Source organism: Chiroxiphia lanceolata, chromosome 2 (assembly GCF_009829145.1).
Source record: "Chiroxiphia lanceolata isolate bChiLan1 chromosome 2, bChiLan1.pri, whole genome shotgun sequence".
NCBI classification, from domain to species: Eukaryota; Metazoa; Chordata; class Aves; order Passeriformes; family Pipridae; genus Chiroxiphia; species Chiroxiphia lanceolata.
Genome location: NC_045638.1, coordinates 90,069,288 through 90,089,675, shown reverse-complemented (window position 1 = coordinate 90,089,675; position 20,388 = coordinate 90,069,288). Strand labels below are relative to the sequence as shown.

At 39.7% G+C, this 20,388-nt stretch overlaps 1 protein-coding gene across 9 annotated transcripts in view; it reads left to right on the top strand.

The window, feature by feature from the left end:
* Nucleotides 1–20,388, top strand: part of RIMKLB (ribosomal modification protein rimK like family member B) — a 44,069-nt gene that overhangs the window by 7,853 nt on the left and 15,828 nt on the right. For 6 of the 9 annotated variants that reach the window (XM_032678516.1, XM_032678512.1, XM_032678518.1 and 3 more), the window contains one exon: nucleotides 354–574. In XM_032678516.1, the coding sequence (XP_032534407.1) occupies nucleotides 400–574 (175 nt within the window). In that variant the 5' untranslated portion in view covers nucleotides 354–399. Of the gene's footprint in view, nucleotides 1–353; nucleotides 575–13,367; nucleotides 13,433–20,388 lie in introns of those variants that run through there. The other 3 variants (XM_032678514.1, XM_032678517.1, XM_032678519.1) reach the window with 2 other exon arrangements.

Genomic DNA, 20,388 nt, shown 5'->3' with positions numbered 1-20,388 from the left:
GACATGACCATTCAAAGTGTTTTAAGTTCTTGGCATGCTTCTTAGTACTGTCAAGGAAGGGGGATGCTACTACCAGTACCAATAGTTACATCATTTGTATACCTTTTGTGAAGAAAGCTAGGATGAGGACCAAGACCTGATTACTAGCCTTTCACATTTCATCAAATGTAAATAGATTTGTTTGTGTTGTTGGTACCTCGGTGACAGATTAGGTGTAGACATGATTTTGCCTCTTGGAGGTTGGAAGTTGCAGTCTGTTGAAAAGGACTGACTTGTGAGAGGGAGAGGGACTTGGTACAGCAAGGATCAAGAATTATGTGCTCTAACAGAGTCTCATCTTCTCCACTGTCTAGCAGTTCCATTGAAAGGAAACCTTGAAGGTTGCAAGACAAGTCCAAGATGTGCAGTTCAGTTGCTCCCAGGCTGTGGTTCTTAACAGACCGTCGCATCAGAGAAGATTACCCTCAGCAGGAGATCCTGAGAGCACTGAAGGCCAAATGCTGTGAAGAGGAGCTGGATTTCCGGGCCTTGGTGATGGATGAAGTGGTGCTGACCATTGAGGATGGAAATCTTGGTGAGAATGTGCTGAAAGGGTATTTCGAAAAAGATTGTAGAATGGAGCATCTGTACTCTTTAATAATGAATTCCATGTGTGCCAGACTGCTTGTCATTCATCATCTAAATCATGTAGATGTACGTCATACCATGTTTTGTAGCATTTATTATGTTAATTGAGTATAATTGTTAAATTTGCTAATTTGCAGTAGAACCATTTTTGCCTTCCTTCTGCAGAAAAGAGAGGAGAGTTGTTTTGTTTTGTTGAGTTCAGGATAAGGACTATAGGACCTCTGAATTGATAAGAAATCTTGGAGCTTAATTTTTATTTAGATGATTGAAGTTTATGGGTCACATTTAAGTGTTTCAGGGGGATTTTTTTTTTTCTGTTTGTGTTCTAACTCCAGAATAGAAAACACATTTGAAATAGTCTAAAAGGAATTTTCAACGAACAGTACAAATTGTTATAATGTGGTATAGATTATAATGTGATATAACTAAAGCGTGCTGCTGTACGCATGTGGAGTTACGTATGTGCTGAAAACGAACTGTGGTGAAAAACAAAGTATGCGCATCCCAATAATTTGAACTATTACTACAATTTACAGTGTTTAAAACTAAATGGTAAGATTTCTGTTTTGTTCTCCTATTAGGTTTTTTTTTCCCTGTGGTGATTAAAAGGGAAAAGCAAGACACTGTGTCAGAAATGTTAAGGAAAATGATGCTGTAGATAGTAAGCTTATATGATAGGAAGAATATTAATACCACCAATGTCAAGCTGTATAACACTTATAGTTTATTTTTGTTTCAACTTTTTAGTTTGGATTTCCTAAAGTAAGGAGACTGCAATGTTGTTCTTTACCTTTACCTCTTCCATTTCTCTTCCCCATATATCAGTCAAAAAAAAAAATACCACTGGGGATCCAGGGAAAAATTTCATTTCTGAAAATTGTATTTGAGTAATCCTGTGTGGGAACAAAATATAAAAGTACCCTCAACTCTGAAGAAGAGCCTGCCACGTGATCATATTCCTTGTTCCCTATTGGGAAATCTTACGTAGGAGTGAAATCATGGAAGTGACTCTGGGGAAGAACTTTGGTCGGAATTTTTACCCTGTTGTGGCATGGATCAATCAAGCATAAAACTTATGCATGGGAAAACCAGTATCTTTTATTCTGGTATTACTAAAATTTTATTTACCTTTTCTGGTTTTAATCTGAGGAGTCTATGATTTTTAACACAGATTGAAATTCTGTAGGATGTTTTCAAATCAAGATAACTTCTTGTCAGAAAGGCTGAACATCTGACTGCTCTGAGCGTGCTGTCCTTTGGACAGCGTTATGCAAAGGCAGCTGTCCTGGACTTTAGCTGCAGTCTCTGAGATGCGTAATTAGTCCTCCATCATTTCAGTATTCTTTTTATTTTTTGGTGATGATTTCTTCTTTCCTGTCTTCTGTCTGTTTTTGGGCAGTTAAATACGGCAAGCGTAGATTGTGGACCTTTCTGCTCTCTTCTGCCTAATGTCTCCTAATGCTGCATATGTTGCAAGAAAAAAGATAAAGTATGCAAGTTGGAAAATTATTGCTGAGAAATATGTAGTTCAAGAATGAGAAAAATTAAGGAAATTACTGGAAAGAAAATCCAAAAAACATGAAGTTATTCTCATACAAGGTCTTCATTCAAAACAATGTAGATAACTAACGGTTTGAAAAGGAGTGAGAAAAAAATACTGAAAGACTGCAGATAGAAATTTTGTTATAAATAGTCTAGACTGTCTGACTGTGGTTTTTTTTCTGAGGGGTGGGAGTTGTCTTGTATGAAACAATTCTTTCTCATGGAGAGAGATGAAAAATCTTCCCTCTCAATTTTCCAGTTCTCTTTTCTAGACCTTTTGCACATGTTTTGATACAGATTTCTGGTGGAAGACACAAGCAAAAGCTTTGTGTATCATTTGCCTTGTTAAAGTCCTCAGTTGGCCTAGGAAAATGTGTCCTGGAACAATATCCAGGAGGTAATGCATTCTGTACCCTTTTAGTTATCTACTGTTGTGTGAGAGATCCAAATTGAGTAAAATTTTGTACAACATAGAGGAGTGGTTTAAGAGAATGTATGCTTACTGGATAATGACCTGCTTTTGTTTCCTTTTCTGTCCTTATTTGTGTTGAAAGCTTAACAATTCAGGGCTCAGACTCTGAAGGTAATACAAGATATTGTAGGAAGTAATAGTTTTTTTTTGGTCACGTATTCACCCTTTGATTAGAGCTTATTTTTTTGACCTTTAAGACCTAGGCAATTTCTTAAGTAAATTGTTAGAAGAATGTTAACTTTACACAGTCAAGTTGGAAACTGTAGGATGCTTTTTAAAAATATGGTATTTCTGTAGGTGATATAGTCAGTAATCTTGTGGATTTGCTGACTGTCGGTAACATGGCTGGAGGCTTCAGAAACCAAAAATCCAGCATACGATATCAAAAAGCTTGGAATTATTTACCTCACAGGGCTAGAGTGGAAAAGACACTTCTAAACTTAGGAAAATTGAACAGAACAGTGGGATACGTAGCAAAATTGAAAGTTGTCCCTTCCACAAGTCACGTGGTGTATACCTTGACAGTAGAGCACACTGATGTATCGCTGAAGCCTAGAACCAAGGCATAAGTGGGAAGCTCTTGCAATGCTGAGGTTTACAGGATTTGTGTACGTCAGAAGTGATAAGATCTGGCGTGGCAGAAGGGAAAGGAGGGGAGATTGGGTTGTTTCAGTCAGTGGACACAGCAGCAGCGACTCCTTGGGGCAGTGATTCCCAGGCAATCCAGCAGTGTAGGCCCGGCAGTCACTGCTGATTCCTTTTCTTCCGCAGCTGAAACTCAGAATGACGCAGCATCCCAAACACCCCACACAGCCCCGGTATGACTGGCCATGTGATGAACCAGCATGCAGCTCAAGATCCATGTTAGATTCCTCAACACAGCATGAGTCCAGAAATCATTGTAAATGGCAGTTAGGAGATGTAGAATTAATTTTTTTCCTTTTAAGTCTAGAAGGAAATTCTTAAACTGATTTATGCTTTAACGGTTTTGGAAATAATTTAAGTTCAACAAGTATTTTTTGAAAATAGCTGTTGTTTATGCCTTACTTAAATAAGTACCTGCTTACCCAAGCCATGCACTCGTTTCCTTTGCACACTGGCAGTAGTACTCTGTAGATTTCCAAGGCAAAAGCTGAACTGTATAAAATGATGAATTTTTTTCTGCTGCCTTGGGGGGCTGCACCTGCTGAGTTGGTTACTGAATCAGATATACACAACACTGTTGCACAGGAATCAAAGTATCACATAATCAATTAGGTTGGAAAAGAGCTCTGAGATCGTGGAATCTAATGGACAGGAAGGCATATATGGAAAAAAGTGGAGGGTGATATTGCAACTGGTCTGATTTAAACTGGCTCAGTGTAGCTGTAGCCTAAGTTTAAGAGCTCAATTCCTGAAGCTAAACCAGTTTAGTACAATCTGCTGTGGAGTGGAGCAGCTGTGTTTCTCTTGTCCCCTTCCAGCGCTGCTCTTCCTGTTTGCCCTGTATGAGGACTTCATGTCTCTCTTGGCATGCTTTCATGTTGTATCCAAGCTAATCTAAGTGGCTCATTGTCTAATCTAGTCTGGTAATTCCTATGTTAATTTGAAATACGTAGCGAGTAATATAACAAAACTCTGCAGGACATTTTCAGACGTGCGGTGAGCCCCATCAAAATGTGTACTTTTAAACTATTTGTCTAAGTTTGCTAATGCAGTAATGTAACAGGCTTGAGGAATTTGAAGATAGACAAATTAAAGCTTGTGAGCAGGAATGTATGGGGTAGGATGGGGTGGAGGTGGAGCAAGCCTGTAGGAAAGTCCCACCCTATAGGGGAGACTTAGTGGAAAGAGACAAAACACACACATGGGTTGTCTCCTCGTTCTGAATATTCTTTCTTACCTGTGTCTAGGACTGAGCAGTACCTTTCCCCACAGACTGCACACCTTACCTGTAGGGCAGCACAGTTCAAGAGCTGTTTTTTGGGGAAGAATGTATTATGGAAATTTGGATCTTTCCCTCATTAAAATGATACACAATAATATCTTCATTAAAATCTTTGCTACCAGAACAGCAGAAATTGTAATTCACTGGGTCAGCAACTTACCAATACCTTTATTGTAGGTTTCTGGAATCTCCATATTTTCTGATACTGTCCTGTGAAGGAAAATAGTTTTAAGGAAAGTTGCTTTCATGAACTTTAAACTATCAAAGATACTGGAGTGACTAAAGTATAAAACGAAGTATGAACTTTTCCTAAGACTTTTTGGCTTTCCCTTTGGAAGTCAAAACCAAATGATCAGCCTAGGTGAGGAATGAAAAGGGCATAGTAATAATATATTCTAAACTGGTAATACTTTGTGCAAGATCAGCTGGCTTTTCTTAAGTCAAATAAGTGACATCTGGAAACAGATCTCTTACCTTCATTTTTTCTGCAGAGGAAGTATTTAGAAGATAGATTCTTTTAATTTGGTAAAGGTTGGTGTGTTGGTTTAGGCATCTGGGTTTCCAGGGTGGGCCTCAAATTTGTTATACAAGTCAGTGTTTTGTTTAGGTTTTTCATCTGCAGAATGTGATTTTGTTTTGTATAATCTGTCCTTCATTTCTTATTTAGTTTAAACTGATTACAAATAGTTGTGGTCTTTGATTTTTTTGCTCACGCTGGATCAGATAGCAGTGGAAGTAAACATGGAGGAATCGGGATAATTGAAAGATTTCACAGAATATGTCACAGAATATTCTGAATTGGAAGGGACCCACAAGGATCATCAAGTCCCACTCTGAAGTGAATAGCCCATACAGGGATTAAACCCACAGCCTTGGCGTTATTAGCACCATGTTCTAACCAACTGAGCTCGTCTCATTTCTGTAAAGTATAGGAAACCTGAGGGAAAAAAGATAAGGTTGGATAACAAATCCCTGTGTTTTCGTGAAATGGTGAGAAAAGCACTTATGAATCAGCTGGATCTATGGTGAGAGAGGGCTTTTACAGATACAAAACAGTTGCTATATCAAAATATCAAAACTTATAATATTTTTGAGTCATTTAGTCACATAAATGCTGTCTTCTGTCACACAAGAGGGGGAATAATCACCTCGTCTTCCTTCTGGCCGTTTCAGTAGTCCCCTGGCGCTTGTCAGTCCATCAGTGCACCTGACTGTAAGAGCTTTTCCGGCAGCGTGCAGCAGTGGCTTTGGGAGTGATGGAGCAGAGGCAAGTGTCCTTGGCAAGGTGCCTTGTTGAGCACTGCGGAGTTGGCCTGTTTCCTGCTACTAACTACAGCCAGAGCAGCCATTGCTTCCTCTGCAGAGTTGGGAAATTGGTTTCTAAGTTAAGTGAGAACTGGAGAAGAAGCTGCATTGTGTGCAAAGGACTGGAAGGTGGTTTGACATTAAGTGAATTTTGTGCTGTTGAAAGTGCTGGGCTCAGAATCGCTTGAAGCCATTTCTGATGTTCTTTCACTGTGGGAATCGATCACTTGCCAGTCTGATTGGTGTTAAATCTGATGGAGCCATAAGCAGTACTAGTAGGCAGTTATGGACTATATAGAGGGGATTTCGGAATGGTGGCTGTATTTAGAGGTGGGTGTGATCCACTGTGTGACCACCCCAATATTAGATACATGAGACAAACACAGCTCTAGTAGAAAAAACATCAGTTCAAACATTTGCTCTATTATCATATTTTAATAACTGCATTTCAACAACTGCCACATATTTTAAGAAGAATTGGGTTTTGTGTTTTTTCAGAACTGTGACACCAAAGACCAGCTCTCTTATGGTGCTTATTGGAAGAAAGGATTTGTACTCTCTAACCATCCTGGGTGTTCTTGCAGTTTTCCTCCTTCCTATCAGAGATTTCTGTTCTTCTGTGAATGATCTGCTGCTGTCTCAAACTGGTGCTAAATAACAAGGCTAACAATGAATTTGATCTTCTCAAAAGTGCTTTGTTTCTTCAGTATGTCATCACTGGTAGATATGGGCTCGGTCCAAAGTCACCCTTGCAAGGTGGAGAGGTAGGAATGTTTCTGCATGGAAATACTTTATTATGTTAATTTCAGAGAGCTGTGTTAAGGTCTGAAGATTTTAATTTGCGTATGTTCTAGAACAACCAGCCAGGAAAATCAGACTCATAGGGCACGTCATCTTGAGCATACGTGCATGTCATCATACCTGAAAATGCCAGAAAGCATTGCCAGATTTTTAATTGTAGTAAGAATTCTCAGGAATGGCCATCTGGATGATAAACAGTATAAAAAAGGACAAAATCAAAATGAAAGATGTGTTTCCATACATCCTAGTCAAGAAATGAAAATTAGCCTGATGTTTCACAAGACAGTCTAACTGGCCAGGGGTTTCTGTGTCACTTTTCCAACAATTCCCGTTCCAGTGCTGTGTCACCTAGGCAAGTTTTGCTGGCACATTTGTCTGAGCAGTTGTATTGTGAACCAGGTCTGCATACTGGTGTAGTTTTAAATCAGCCTCTTCTTGGTGGCAGGTGTTTTTTTTTATACTGCATCACTCCTCCGAGTCAGGGAGCAGCGTGACTGCGCAAACAGTAGTGTTCTGCAGCACTTAAATCAAAAGGGTAGACTGTGTGTTGGAGTGTGAGAGATCAGGAGATACCACAAGTACTGATGTGAAAAACTTAATCTTATGAAACTGACAGCTGTGCTTGCTTTACTAGATTTGTGAACAGAGTTCTCTATTACCTGTTCTTTAAGCAATGACAGTAGCTTTGGCTTTTTCCACCTTTTCTCCAAGTCTACTCGTTTTCCATTTGTGAATGATGGGCAGTTGACTGATTCTCAGCAACTGTGAATATGAGGGAGACTGGTACTGCTGAACTTTGACCAGTATTGAGATGGGTCTTTTATTGAGCAGATGGTCTTTAAATTGATATGGACTTCAAGGAATACCAGTGTTCATGGACAAGTCCCTTTATTTACTTATTTTTATAAATTCTTGTCTGTAAAATGTGGTGAATTACCAGTTTCAAGAATTACTATTTCCTTTTGTATCTGCCCTTTGCTCCATGGAAAGAGTGGAATGAAAAGGAGAACGACAACAACAAAAAGAATGCCACTACTGAAACTATTAATTATTTTTTATTTCCTTGTATTGTAAATAATTAACATTGACAGTGTCACTAAAATCTGTAGTGGTGTCCTTAAAATGATCCTTAAATGGAAGAGCTCACATGATTTCTATATCTGTTTAAAGGCCTAGTCCATTTCAGGATTAAAAGTGTGATAAAATGCCTTTGTAATTGTCAAAAGTTTAAGCAAGTTGAAGCAGAATGTGTTACATGTGCTTTGACAAATGGAACAGAATACCTGAGAGCAAAGGTATTCTGCCAGTGTTGTCAGAAAAATGCTGCTAGAATTACACTAATTAATTGTTTACCTGCATTAACAAGTAGAAAACCTTTCCTGTCATACAGCAGGTGTTTTTTCCATATAGGGCAGGTATTGAACTGGGGACTGTCTTGCTGTGCTTGTTACTCATCTTGACACATCTGTGAGTAAAACAAGGAAGAACAGCTATTGAAAGAGACACACTAGTGATTTGATCCGTTTTGTCAAGGTGTGAAGTAAAAAGACTAAATATACCAGTGTTCTTTCTTTGATTTTTTAGCTAAGAAGGAGGTTAGACTGCAGTGACACTGTTATTAGGGTAGATGATTTTATTCACAGTAATAGTTGTAATGTAACATCCATGAAGTAATATGCTCAAAATCCATGCTATCAAAAGCTGTTTCTTGGCAGTTTCCATCTAAAGAATAATTAGATCTGGTAGGGAAACACAGCAGTCAAAAGATCAATAAATATTTCCCCTGAGTTCTAAGAATGTGATTTGAAAGTATCCTCTAGGTATCATGTTGGTTGTCTTTTGTTGGTACAACGCTGTGAAACTTTGAGGAGGATGATTTCCTTTTAATTTAAGTTTTTGCAAGGACAGAAGAGAAAGTTGTTTGTAAAAAGCTGTGGAAGTGTTCTCTTTAGCTGTTCAAAATATACAGCTATTAATTGTTTGACAAGCAGTTTAGGAATAGAAATAAGTGCACAGACAGAGCTGCTGGAGCACAGTGCAAATGTGATTCTTATTACAGGTCCCTCTGTTATGCTTACAATGTCTAAGATCAGGGCATGAGCCTGGAAAGAAATACACTTCCATTACTACCTCCACCAAAGACAGAAAATGTTAGACAAGTCTTTTACACCCAGGCAAACGCCCCAAACTCCAGATTCTATACACTGGCAGCTCTTCTCTCCGTGTGATTCCATTCTTAAGTGACATACTTATCTGATAAAGCATTGTATGATGTGTTCTGTGACATTGTAGATGGGTCTCATCTCACCCATCTAAAAATTGCAGTGGCCCAAACCTTTCAGGGCTTTATTGCTTAGAATTTGTCCTTCCTTATTAATATACGTCTGCCCCCTCAGTCTTATCTTTTTGAGAGAGTTTTGGAAATTTTTTCCAAGTCATTTAGTGGAAGGAGGGCACTTCAAGGAGAAAAGAATATGTTTTTCTGTTGTTCCTTAAATCCATAAGGATGTTTTTGGAAGGACTAGCTTAGAACAGGAACTCAGTTCGGCTGAGGTAGCTTTTGCTGATGAAATTAGACATAAATTTGTCCCAAATTATTACTAATTCAGAAAATAATATGTTAAGCATCTTAGAGGTTTGTTTAAGCTTTACAGCTGAAACGTTTGAAACATAGCCCTGTGTTATGCAAAAAAAGGACTTCTGGTGTTGTGGCTTTGTTTCTGCTCTGGGATGGGAGATACAGTTTGGTCTGAGCACACAATTCAAAATGGAGATCTTTCATGTTATACCTCCTCACTGACAGAGACCTGAATGGGGTCACTCATTCCATTCAAATATAGGGGGGACAAGATGATTGGATTTGGTTTGGGACTGGGAACTGAGGTGCCAGTGGAGAAAAATCTAGTGGGGAGGCAGTGTACTTGGCAAACATGTTGGAACAAGAAATGATAACAGGAAGTGATGGCAGTGAAACTCTTGCTAGATAAGAAATTGCTTCCTGCAAGAAGGAAATTGGATCTGAAAACCAGTGCAGCACGGGTTGTGTGTTGAAACTCACAGACTGATCAAGGAGCCTCAAATGGAAAACAAGTTTCAAGGCAAAGGCAGGCAATCAAGTGGTTAGAGTGGTATTCAAAATTGGTGGCAAAGAAATTATATGACAGTAGAGAAATCTGTAGTTGGATAGTAACTGGAAAAATAGGGAATAGAATGAAGGTGGGACAGAAAGGCAGTGGGATGAATGCTGAGGGAGGTGAGTGGGGAGTGAGAATTTGGGGCAAAGCAAGCTGCATTCAGTAGTTGCTGACTTCCAATGCCTGGAGTGGGATCAGACGTGCAGATTTTCCTCTGCCGGTTGGTTACACAGACACTTGCTGATGGTGAAGCCCATCTACCTTAAGGTGCTGGTCCACACAGTGGCTACAGCTCCAGTGCTGCTGACACGTAGCTGTCAGCTCAAGTGTCAGAGGCCTGTGTGGGAGATAAAATTGGTGTAACCCTCATGGCACTATTCCACCAGTGTCATGCATGTGTTACTTAGGTGCCAGGGAAGTTTGCTTTTGATTGTCTGCAAATGTATAGATAAAATACTATTATGAGTAGCAATAGCAAATGCCCAAAAATTAGAAATTTGCAAAATCAGGTTTGCATTTTTGACTCCTTTGTTGTGCATTTGTTTTCAGATACTACACTTTAAATTACTTAATCACTTGCTGCTTTTTCTTTAGCCTCCTGAAAGTACAGGGTGTTCTGTTCTGGAAATACAACTTGAAGTATGGTGAAGGAGAGACAATTTGTAGGATGCCTTCTTTGTGGTTACATGAATTTGTGACAATTAAAGCAGAACATTGCTGGAAGAAAAGTGTTAGTCTGGTGAGTTAAATTGAACTGCTCAGAAATTGCCTTTAATTGCATGTTTTTGCATTTTCTGAGTGTGCAGACTTTAGATACTAGGATCAGCTTTGTGAAAGAACTGAATACTTGTGTCCACAAATAAAATCAATCAGAGCAGCATGAGCAACTGTGAAATCGCAGTCTTCCAAATGTGGCATCTAGAATCCCTTCTTTAACACTTACTTCTGGGTTTCCCTTCCCCATATGGGAAACCAGTAGACTACTCACTGATTTCCTGTGGTATTGACAAAATAAATTAAGATTGTGAAGGACTTAGGTATTACTGTGATAAGCACATTAAATAAAACTTCAGGAGAAATTAATAATGGTGTGTTTCAAGCAAGGATTTCAGTATACCAGTCCATGGACTACACACTGAACAACAGAAAATACAGTGCTGAGTAGCTGCTTGATAAGAGAGTGCTGTACCTCCTCTGCACATTAGGTATCTGCTGTGGGGAAAAATAATGTTTGTTTGTCTGACTGAAGACAGGATGTGGGTGGGCTAGTAGATCAGTGCTACAGATATATCCTTAGTTGTGGCTGTGTCTAACCTTTATGCTCTTGACTTTGCGGCTGCAATAGTTTTCTCTTAATGTAGCTTTTTAATGTAATATTGAATGCATACATTCTTTGTAAATAAAGTATGTGCAGTCACATAGGGACTGTGCTAGATGCATCAACACTTTTTACTATCCAGGCTTTGAAAAATGTAGATGTAGGGAAAACCAGGAGCGATGGAATGATAACTAATTGTTTGGGTAACCCAATAGTCTGTCTTTGAATAGTAGTCCATGGATAAATTTACATTCAAGATAATATGTGTCCTGTCAGTGAGAATGAGGAATTATTTTGCCTGTCTAAATACCTGGAGGGGTTACTCTTGTACATTGTTCTCCCTCATACTTGTTTCATGAATATGTAAATTGGTGTGTCCCCATTGTTATTGTACTTCTCAGCTACTTTGGAAATTGGCTTATTCCATTCTTGGAATTCAGTTTGGGTTCTTTTGACAGCCCTGCTTTCAGTGTTTATATTTCATATTTTATGAGGTGCCTTGGAGGCTGTTTTTCATGTTTAAGGACATCTTCATATATATAAAAAAGTAATATATTACTTTTGAATATCAACATGAAGTATTGGGCCTTCTGTTCCTGGATGAGGAATAGACTCACGGCATGAGCTACATTCTTAGTTCTGTGACCAGGCAAGATGCAATGCTTTGAGTTGAGATTTTTCTTAATATGAAGCAGGAAGGGAGTGATGTTGAGCCTGGCTGAGCCTCCCATGGCAGAGGCAGTTAGTTGTTATGATAGTGAAATTATTTTTTAGGAGTTTCAGTATTACCTGCACTATCCACACTGTTGTTAGCTCACTGTTCTAGAAAGCAGAGCTTTCCAAATCTTATCTCTCAAATGCTGTGGGGCAACTTTCATTCCTGTGTTATGCCTTTTTCTTCTCAATGAAGAAGGTTTTTGTTCATAACAAAAGAGGCCATATCAAGTGTTCCTACTAATGGTACTATGTGTCCCTGTTTCCCTAACTCAGACAACGTTCATAAATATCCTGTAGACTAAGATTAAAGGTTTAACTCTGTTTTGTCTGGATTGCAGTCCATCTTTCCTTATTCCCAGTGAGACAGTTTTGACTTTTAAAGGCTTGAAGTAGCTTTTTTTCCACAAAAATAGTTTCAAACTTAACTTGGGACCTAAAGGACCCTTTGTGTCCCTGACAGCTTTCTACATCTTTCTGTGAAGGACTATCTTGTTGGATGCCTGCTTCCACCAGGAAAATGAAATGATGATGAGCGAGGCTTGTTTTCGGTTGTTTATTTATAGCTTAACAGTAAAAGCTTCACAAATTCTTTCCCTCCTTTGTTACTCTTCTTTCCAGACAGGATTGGCCTTTACCATATATTGAATTTCTTCTTCAATCTCTTTCCAGTATCAGGCTGTGGGTCCTGTTCCCCGCCCCCCCTCTGTCAAACCTATAGAAGCACTTTCCACTTTCAGCATGAGGAATTTAATTTTTAGTTTTTTAATGACTGTAAGAACTTGCCAGATGATCTTGATTATGCAAAAGAAAGAAAGAAAGAATGTTTCCCAGTGAACCCACAAATCTAGTTCTAGCTGTGAAATACTGCCTTTTGGAGCATGCATCCAACCATTGCAGCTGGGGCATAGCAGTAAGTAACATAAGAGGCCCGGTGTACTGCAGGAGAAGGCCCCAGAGAATCAAAGGATAATTTGGCTTCAAAGGGACCTTTAAAAGTCATCTGGACCAACCTGCTACTCAAAGTGGCCAACTTGAAAGCTAGAGCCTGCTCTGAAGTTAGATCAGGTTGCTTGGGGGCATATCCAGTCAGGTTTTGAATATCTCCAAGGATGAAGCCTCCACAGCCTCTCAGGGCAATCTGTCACAAAGTTAAACCACCCTTATGGAGGTGGAAAAAATGCAAATATATGGTCACAACTGTGTTAGCACACTGTATCAGTTGCTGATCTCTTGACTAGCTCTGTGTATTCCAAAGCAAAGCTACGTGTTTGTGATCCGCTTATTTGTGTAGAGCACAACCCTTCTCATTTTCACAGCCTGTCTTTCTGAAAGAGTCTTTATCCATTCACTACATTCCTCAGGCATGGGAACTATCCAGCTGCCAATGAGGGGAGATTATGGGTTGAAGTAATGATGTAAGTGCAGGTAGAAAGGTGGAGAGAAGTAACTTAGTAATGACTGGAAATTTTTGAGATGTGCATGCTCATATCGTGCTTCCTTTTGTTTTTCTGTTGATCTTCCCAGGATCATTCTGGCCTAAGACTGAAATGGTTCTTTGTGCACTCCTCCTTACATGCTTGGGACTAAAGGTGAGGCAGGATTCTGAAAGTGCATGCCCTTTGTGGATGCTTTGAGGTGAATAAGGTCTGTGGTTGCAGCCAGAACGGATGCCATAGGTGCAAACTGCATGTCTTAATGCTCGTAATTATTTGTTGTGCTCGAACAAGTCTGGCAGCCGGGCCTTTGTAGCAGTTTTGCTGCAAATGTTCCTTAACCTGTCTGAGTGGAAGCCACTGGAGAATGTATTATGTCCATAGGTAGGAAGAGCAGGAGTTGGAAAACCAGGAGTCAGTCTGACAGGCTGATTTTTACAAAGCTGGAAGCTGAGCTAGCATGGTGACCATAGAGTTGTAATTGTAGGAAGAAGAAACGCACCTCACAGAAAATTCTGCGGTCTCAAAACAGCATTATCTTGACAATTTAAACTGTTCAGATCCTTGCTGTCGTTCCTATGATCCAGGCTTCTCTGTTGCAGCTGACACCTGGATTGATCAGATCCTACAGTGAGCTAGTTTGGCTTGCAGTACCTGTAGAAATTGAATTCTACACAACAACAGAAGAGTTTTCTGCCGGTGTAGGAAGTTTACCTGCTCACCACTGGGTCTGGGAGCACTAGTATGGGTGATAGGGAGTGGGTGGTACTACATGCCACTGTAGGATTACATGGAGCTGGAGAATAAAACTGTTGGCAGCAACAGTGACTTAAATTGTCTTAGAACCACAAGGTTGTGTGAGTGTTTTGTTCAACACTGGAATTTCTAAAGAGTTGCTTATTTCTTCCCCTTTCTTTCTTGGACCTTCCAAGGTTCGTAGCATGCTGTTAAACCTTTTCCTTTCAGAACGTTTAATCTTCTTGAATTGTTAGAGGCAGAGTCTAGGAGTGAATGTAAATTTCAGTTTTGTTATGAAGAACAGATCAAGACTGGCATTTGGTAATGACATTTCCATGATTGTGTTGCTGTAAAGTGGAAGAACTTGAAGAAAAATGTAATCTGCAAATATTTAAAGGAGGTTCTTCAAGGAATCTATGGAAAAGGTAAATGAACTAAGGAGACTTGTCATACCTGAAGCTGGTAAAAAAGCTTTTGTTTCTATTCTCTGCCAATGACTTGTCTGTGATGAGAACAGTAGCCTCATTGTGATTTTTGTTTCTTTGTAAATTGGACAGGTGATCATTTCAGAAAAGACATGAGAGCTTTAGAGCTTGTAGTGTAGAGTGAGTGTTTATAAAGATACTTAGGAACTTGTAGGGATCGGTAAACTCAGAATTACCCTTACAGTCTAGAGATTAGTGGTAAAATCTCTTAAATGGGATGTCTTCAAAGGTCAAAACAAGCTGACATTGACAGATTCCCTTCTGCTTGCTTTAGCCTGCTGTCTGTGAATACAGTACTACTGCTACATGATTTTTTTTATTTGACTGGACTAGTTGGAAGGACTGTGTACCTGTGTAATTCTGAGGAGCATTTTCTTTTAAGAGGAAAGTTACAGATTGTATAGAGTGTATTAATTAGGGAGTGTAGTAAGTATCTTAATTAGTTAACATGTTTTTGGCATTAGGTGGAAGCTTCTGTGTCCGGATCAGGTGAGAAATAATACTTTGGTGTTTTCATTACAGTTTGGGCATAGAGCGTGTGTACAGCTACTGTGGTGTAATTTAACTCTTTAGAACTGGGAAGAGGAACCAAGCTCAGTGAGTGTGCTTACAGAGGTTTGGGAAAAATGTAATTCTTCCTTCTCTCCTTTGTTTTGTGAATGGTTTCATGTTAGTCTGTCAAAACAAAGAAATTTTCAGTTATAGCTTTGGGTTTAGAACAATTTTTTGAGGGGTGCAGCTGTTGGTGTACAAAAATACTGTACTCATGATGACACCTGGAACTGTTGTATACTGTATACCTGAGTAAATAAAGTTTTTCTCTGACACATTAAAAAAACCCAAAGAAACAGAGAATCTCCCCGTTGACAGGAGTTGATATTATCTCTGCAAGCTTTGGAGTCAGTTTTAACTCAATTTTTTTCCAAAATATCACAGTTAAATTCTTTCCTTTTAGAAGGACACATTTGATTCCAAAATAAGTGCCTCCAGTTCGTAAATTTAATACAATTTGATTTGAAAGGCCTTAGACTGCAATGGCAGGGCAAAAAAATAAGTTGAGGCGATCTTTCCATTCACCAGAATTCAGGCTCAGTTAAACATATTTAGGAAAAATTGGAAAGGATAGGGATTTGGATATAATCTGTTAAAAGTTTTTGACAGTGTAGAAGTGCTTCTAGATGTGTTTTCTGTTATGGGAGACAGATAGGAAGGATATATGTCTTCATTACAGATTGAAAACTCACATGGGATGTTTCTCCACAGCAGTTTGCTTAAGTAAAAAAAGGGCAGATTACTGAGATAAAAGAGGTCATTGTTTGGTAGCAGAGAGAAGTGAGGTGCATTAAGTTGCACATTTTAAAGATATTTAGTAGATTTTTGGCATTGCAGGAAAAAAATTCAATTAATCTCAGATGGGAGGAGAAACTGCCATCTTCCTTGAGATTTCTTCCTACTTTTGGAAAGACCTGTCCAATTACGTTTTTTTTTTCAGGTGTATCCTTAACTTTTTTCTCCTTCGTCTGCTATTCAAAATGAACAGAAGTTGCACATTTAAAACATAGAAAAGAGTGACTGTGTGTAGAGTGAGTTTACAGTAAGGTATGTTTACATGTATTTAGCAGTGTTAGGTTAGTGGTTGGATCTGATCTTAGAGGTCTTTTCCAACCTTAATAATTTTATGATTCTTTTCTTGTTCCGTAACATTGAAAACTTGTGGTTTAGGATGGGATTGTTTAATGTTTATGGATTTCTGTGTTTGAGGGGGGAGTGGATTCCAGAACTTGTTATATCTAAGGCTGTCAGTGTCTGTGGGCTCTAGATACATGATACAGGACAGACACTTTGCACAAGTGGGTATTCTATCACTTAAAGATGCTTTTAGATTAAAACACTGTAAAGCATACTTACTTGATCCAGGAATGTTCTGAGATTCTCCTAGTGGGAGGTACAGAAAACCTAGTGAGGCGCAAGAAGTCTCACTTACAGACACATAGAAACCAGGAGATCATGTCTAGGTTATAAACAGATGTCTGCTTTTGAAGTGTGGTCTGCGCTGAGCAGTGGGTTTAAGTGAAGGTTTCATAAAATCATAGAATCAGCTGGGTTGGAAGGGACCTCCGAGATCATCAAGTCCAACCCTTGATCCACTGCCGCTGCGGTTACTAGACCATGGCACTAAGTGCCACATCCAGTCTCATCTTAAAAACCTCCAGGGACGGAGAATCCACCACTTCCCTGGGCAGCCCATTCCAATGCCTGATTACCCTCTCTGTAAAGAATTTATTCCTAATATCCAACCTAAACCTCCCCTGGCAGAGCTTAAGACCATGCCCTCTTGTCTTACTGATAACTGCCTGGGAGAAGAGACCAACCCCCACCTGGCTTCCCCCTCCTGTCAGGGAGTTGTAGAGAGTGATGAAGTCTCCCCTGAGCCTCCTCTTCTCCAGGCTGAACAGCGCCAGCTCCCTCAGTCTCTCCTCATAGGACTTGTGCTCAAGTCCCTTCCCCATCCTCATTGCTCTTCTCTGGACCTGCTCCAACACCTCAATATCCTTCCTGAACTGAGGGGCCCAGAACTGGACACAGTACTCGAGGTGTGGCCTCACCAGCGCTGAGTACAGGGAAAGAATCACTTCCTTGGACCTGTTGGCCACACTGTTACTGATCCAGACCAGGATGCCATTGGCCTTCTTGGCCACCTGGGCACACTGCTGGCTCATGTTCAGCTTCCTGTCAGTCCAAACTCCCAGATCCCTTTCTGCCTGGCTGCTCTCCAGCCACTCTGTCCCCAGCCTGTAGCGCTGCATGGGGTTGTTGTGGCCAAAGTGCAGGACCCAGAACTTGACCTTGTTGAACCTCATCCCGTTGGAACCAGCCCCACTCTCCAGCCTGTCCAGGTCCCTCTGCAGAGCCCTCCTGCCTTCCAGCTGATCGAAACTCCCCCCCAACTTAGTGTCATCTGCAAATTTTTTGATGGTGGGCTCAATCCCCTCATCTAAATCATCAATAAAGATATTAAATAGAACTGGGCCCAACACTGATCCCTGGGGGATGCCACTAGTGACTGGCCACCAACTGGATGCAGCTCCGTTCACCAGCACTCTCTGAGTCCGGCCCTCCAGCCAGTTCCTAACCCAGCACAGTGCCCCTGTCCAAGCTGTGGGCTGCCAGCTTTTCCAGGAGTATGTGATGGGAGATGGTGTCAAAGGTTTTGCTGAAGTCCAGATAGACACATCCACAGCCTTCCCCTCATCCACCAGGCGGGTCACCTGATCATAAAAGGAGATCAGGTTGGTCAGACAGGACCTGCCGCTCCTAAACCCGTGCTGGCTGGGTCTGATCCCTTGTCCATCCTGTAGGTGCTGTGTGATTGCACTTAGGATGATCTGCTCATCATCATAAGGCCTTGCTAAATATACAGCTCCTGGTTTCCAAAATGGGGAACCCTTGTTTCCCTCTGTCACCCCTGTTCCCAGTTGCACCATCATTTCTTCCTTGTGCAGGCACTTTGACTCAATGTTCTAATCACAAGCTAATGAAGTTCGCAAAAAAAACCCCCACCTATTTCCACCTGTTAGTTTTCTGGCATTCAGATTTGTTGAGGTGGCCTGTGGTGCACACATGTGGGCACCATGGCTGGCTCTGAAGTGCAAGCAGTAGGGAGATAGGTATAGAATATCTTTTTTTTTTGATAACCAAGCATGTTCCTGTTCTTTTGTTTTCTGTGTCTTCACTTTTATCTTAGCTCTGGTGACTGCTGAGTGTAACTCATGGGTATTTGATTTGGTTAGGACCCTACTGCTTTTGTCAGCTTGAGTGGGTCAGCTGTCAAGAGGGGGGAAGAGGACAGCTTTTAATTCAGATTTCAAGTAACTGTTTTCTAAGTTTCAGTTCTTCACTACTTATGAAGTTTTGTATGGTCTATTCTAGTCGCATCTCTGTTTTCTAGGTAGATAACTTTCCCCTTCTTTCTTGTCCCTACTTTATTCTTAGACCTGGTTCATGCTGCCTTTGACATATAAATATGATACTGGTTTTTCATCTGGGAGTGCTAATCTATGTTCTCAGATATTCATAGATTGTTAAAACATTGAAGTTTCTAAGACCATTGCAATTGTGTATGAAATTTTTATCACAAATATTAACTTTGAAATAATTTTGATATAATTTTGAAATGATCCAGTTTTCAGTGTTTAGGTTTTTCCTACTAGACATGAGAGACATAGCAACAGAACTTAGGTTCAAACAATGTTCAGTTGTTAAGATATTGTACTAATTTGACATTGATTGCATCTGAATATCTTTCTAAATTGATTACTTATTTAAAAACAATAATTCGTGTTTGTGATATCCCTTTTACCTATGTCTTTACGTTTGGGTCCATTCAATACGCAGTTATGCATGACTCTGAAGAAGTGTGTATGGATGGGATTACAAACAAGCAATGTGTGGTGACTAGAAATACAGCTCAGAAGCAAGATTTAGCTATAATCAGTCTGCTTAGTGTTGATTTAGTGAGGTATGCATGTAAGCATTTGGTCTATTTTCCCCTTTTGCCCAGAAAGAACCCCTAGGCCAGAATGGCCACAATCACTTTGAGCATCATGATCCTTACTAAATTTTTCACCATTTTTAATAGCCTGTGCATTTCTAAGAATACTTCTGTATTCTTCCTGGGAAAGGGAAGAGGTCCTCTGAGTCCAGGAAGGGACGTGAAGTACAGGTGGTTTGACTCGAGTACCTGTTTGCTCTGTTTAGAGCTGCAGCAGTGGCCTTTTGTGAGGGTTTTCACAGTGCTTATGTTACGAATTTATGAATTGAAGCTGGATGTGCTCCTCTTAATTTCTCTGTCCCTTGTTTCAGAATAGTATGACATAGTGCTGTTTTAGAGAGATTGGTTTTGTCTTTGCTCTGTGTGATTTCATTTGAACTGCAGAGCTATGGAAGTGTATCTTGGCGAGAAATTGTTTTTGGTTAAATTTTTGTGGAGAAGGAAATTGAGGTCATATTAAACACATGGAGTTGAATGTCAGCACTTGTTAATTTGGTTTGAAAATACTAGTGAGTAGGATAGGAAGGGAGAGAATATGCACTTAAAACACCTAGCACAGAAGTATTGTAGAAATCTGTTTCTTTGTACACTAGAATAAAAAATAGCTTGGTAATACTAGATGTCAAAGAGGCTTTTACAAGGCAGTGAAATTTTGGAGAAGTTGTGACTACTTAGTGTTCAGACTAATAAACTGTGGTTGTCAGGTGGTAAGTGATACAGAGAAAATTCCTGTGCAACTTCAAAGGGGAAGTTTAGTGTTAATAAATTGGTGGTTCTCTAAAATTGCAGTGCTTAGCTGCTTTTCAAAGGTTAAGTTCTGGTTTAAATAAAATTGCATTTAAAGTGTGATACTTTATCTAATATACAGCTGCCACAGGCAGCCACTTCTCAGAAGAAGAATTTAACTTCAGTGACTGCCTCTGTCTTTGGCAAAACCCCCAGGAAATGTCAGCTGCTCCAAAATACTTACACATCTCCATGAACTTGTATTTTTCAAATAAATTTGAAAAAATAATGTATCACCCAATTTCTGGGAGTTCTATGTTGCTTAGATATAAGAGATGCATAAAGTTAAATAGCAGCAAGCTTTTGAGGTATAGAATAGTACTTTGTTAATGATAATTCCACTTTTGTTAATTATTACTAAATTCTGCCACAGTCTTGATAGAATGTATATTTGAAGTATGCTGAGTTTTAAGAATTTTAGAGATCTAGTTGTGTTTAGTTTAGTGAGGGAATGTATATCTTATTATTACAGTAATTTGCTATTAAAGTTTGGGATATCTCCCTTTTGGAGCTTGAAGCTTGCTTTTACATGGCAATTAGGGTGAAACACA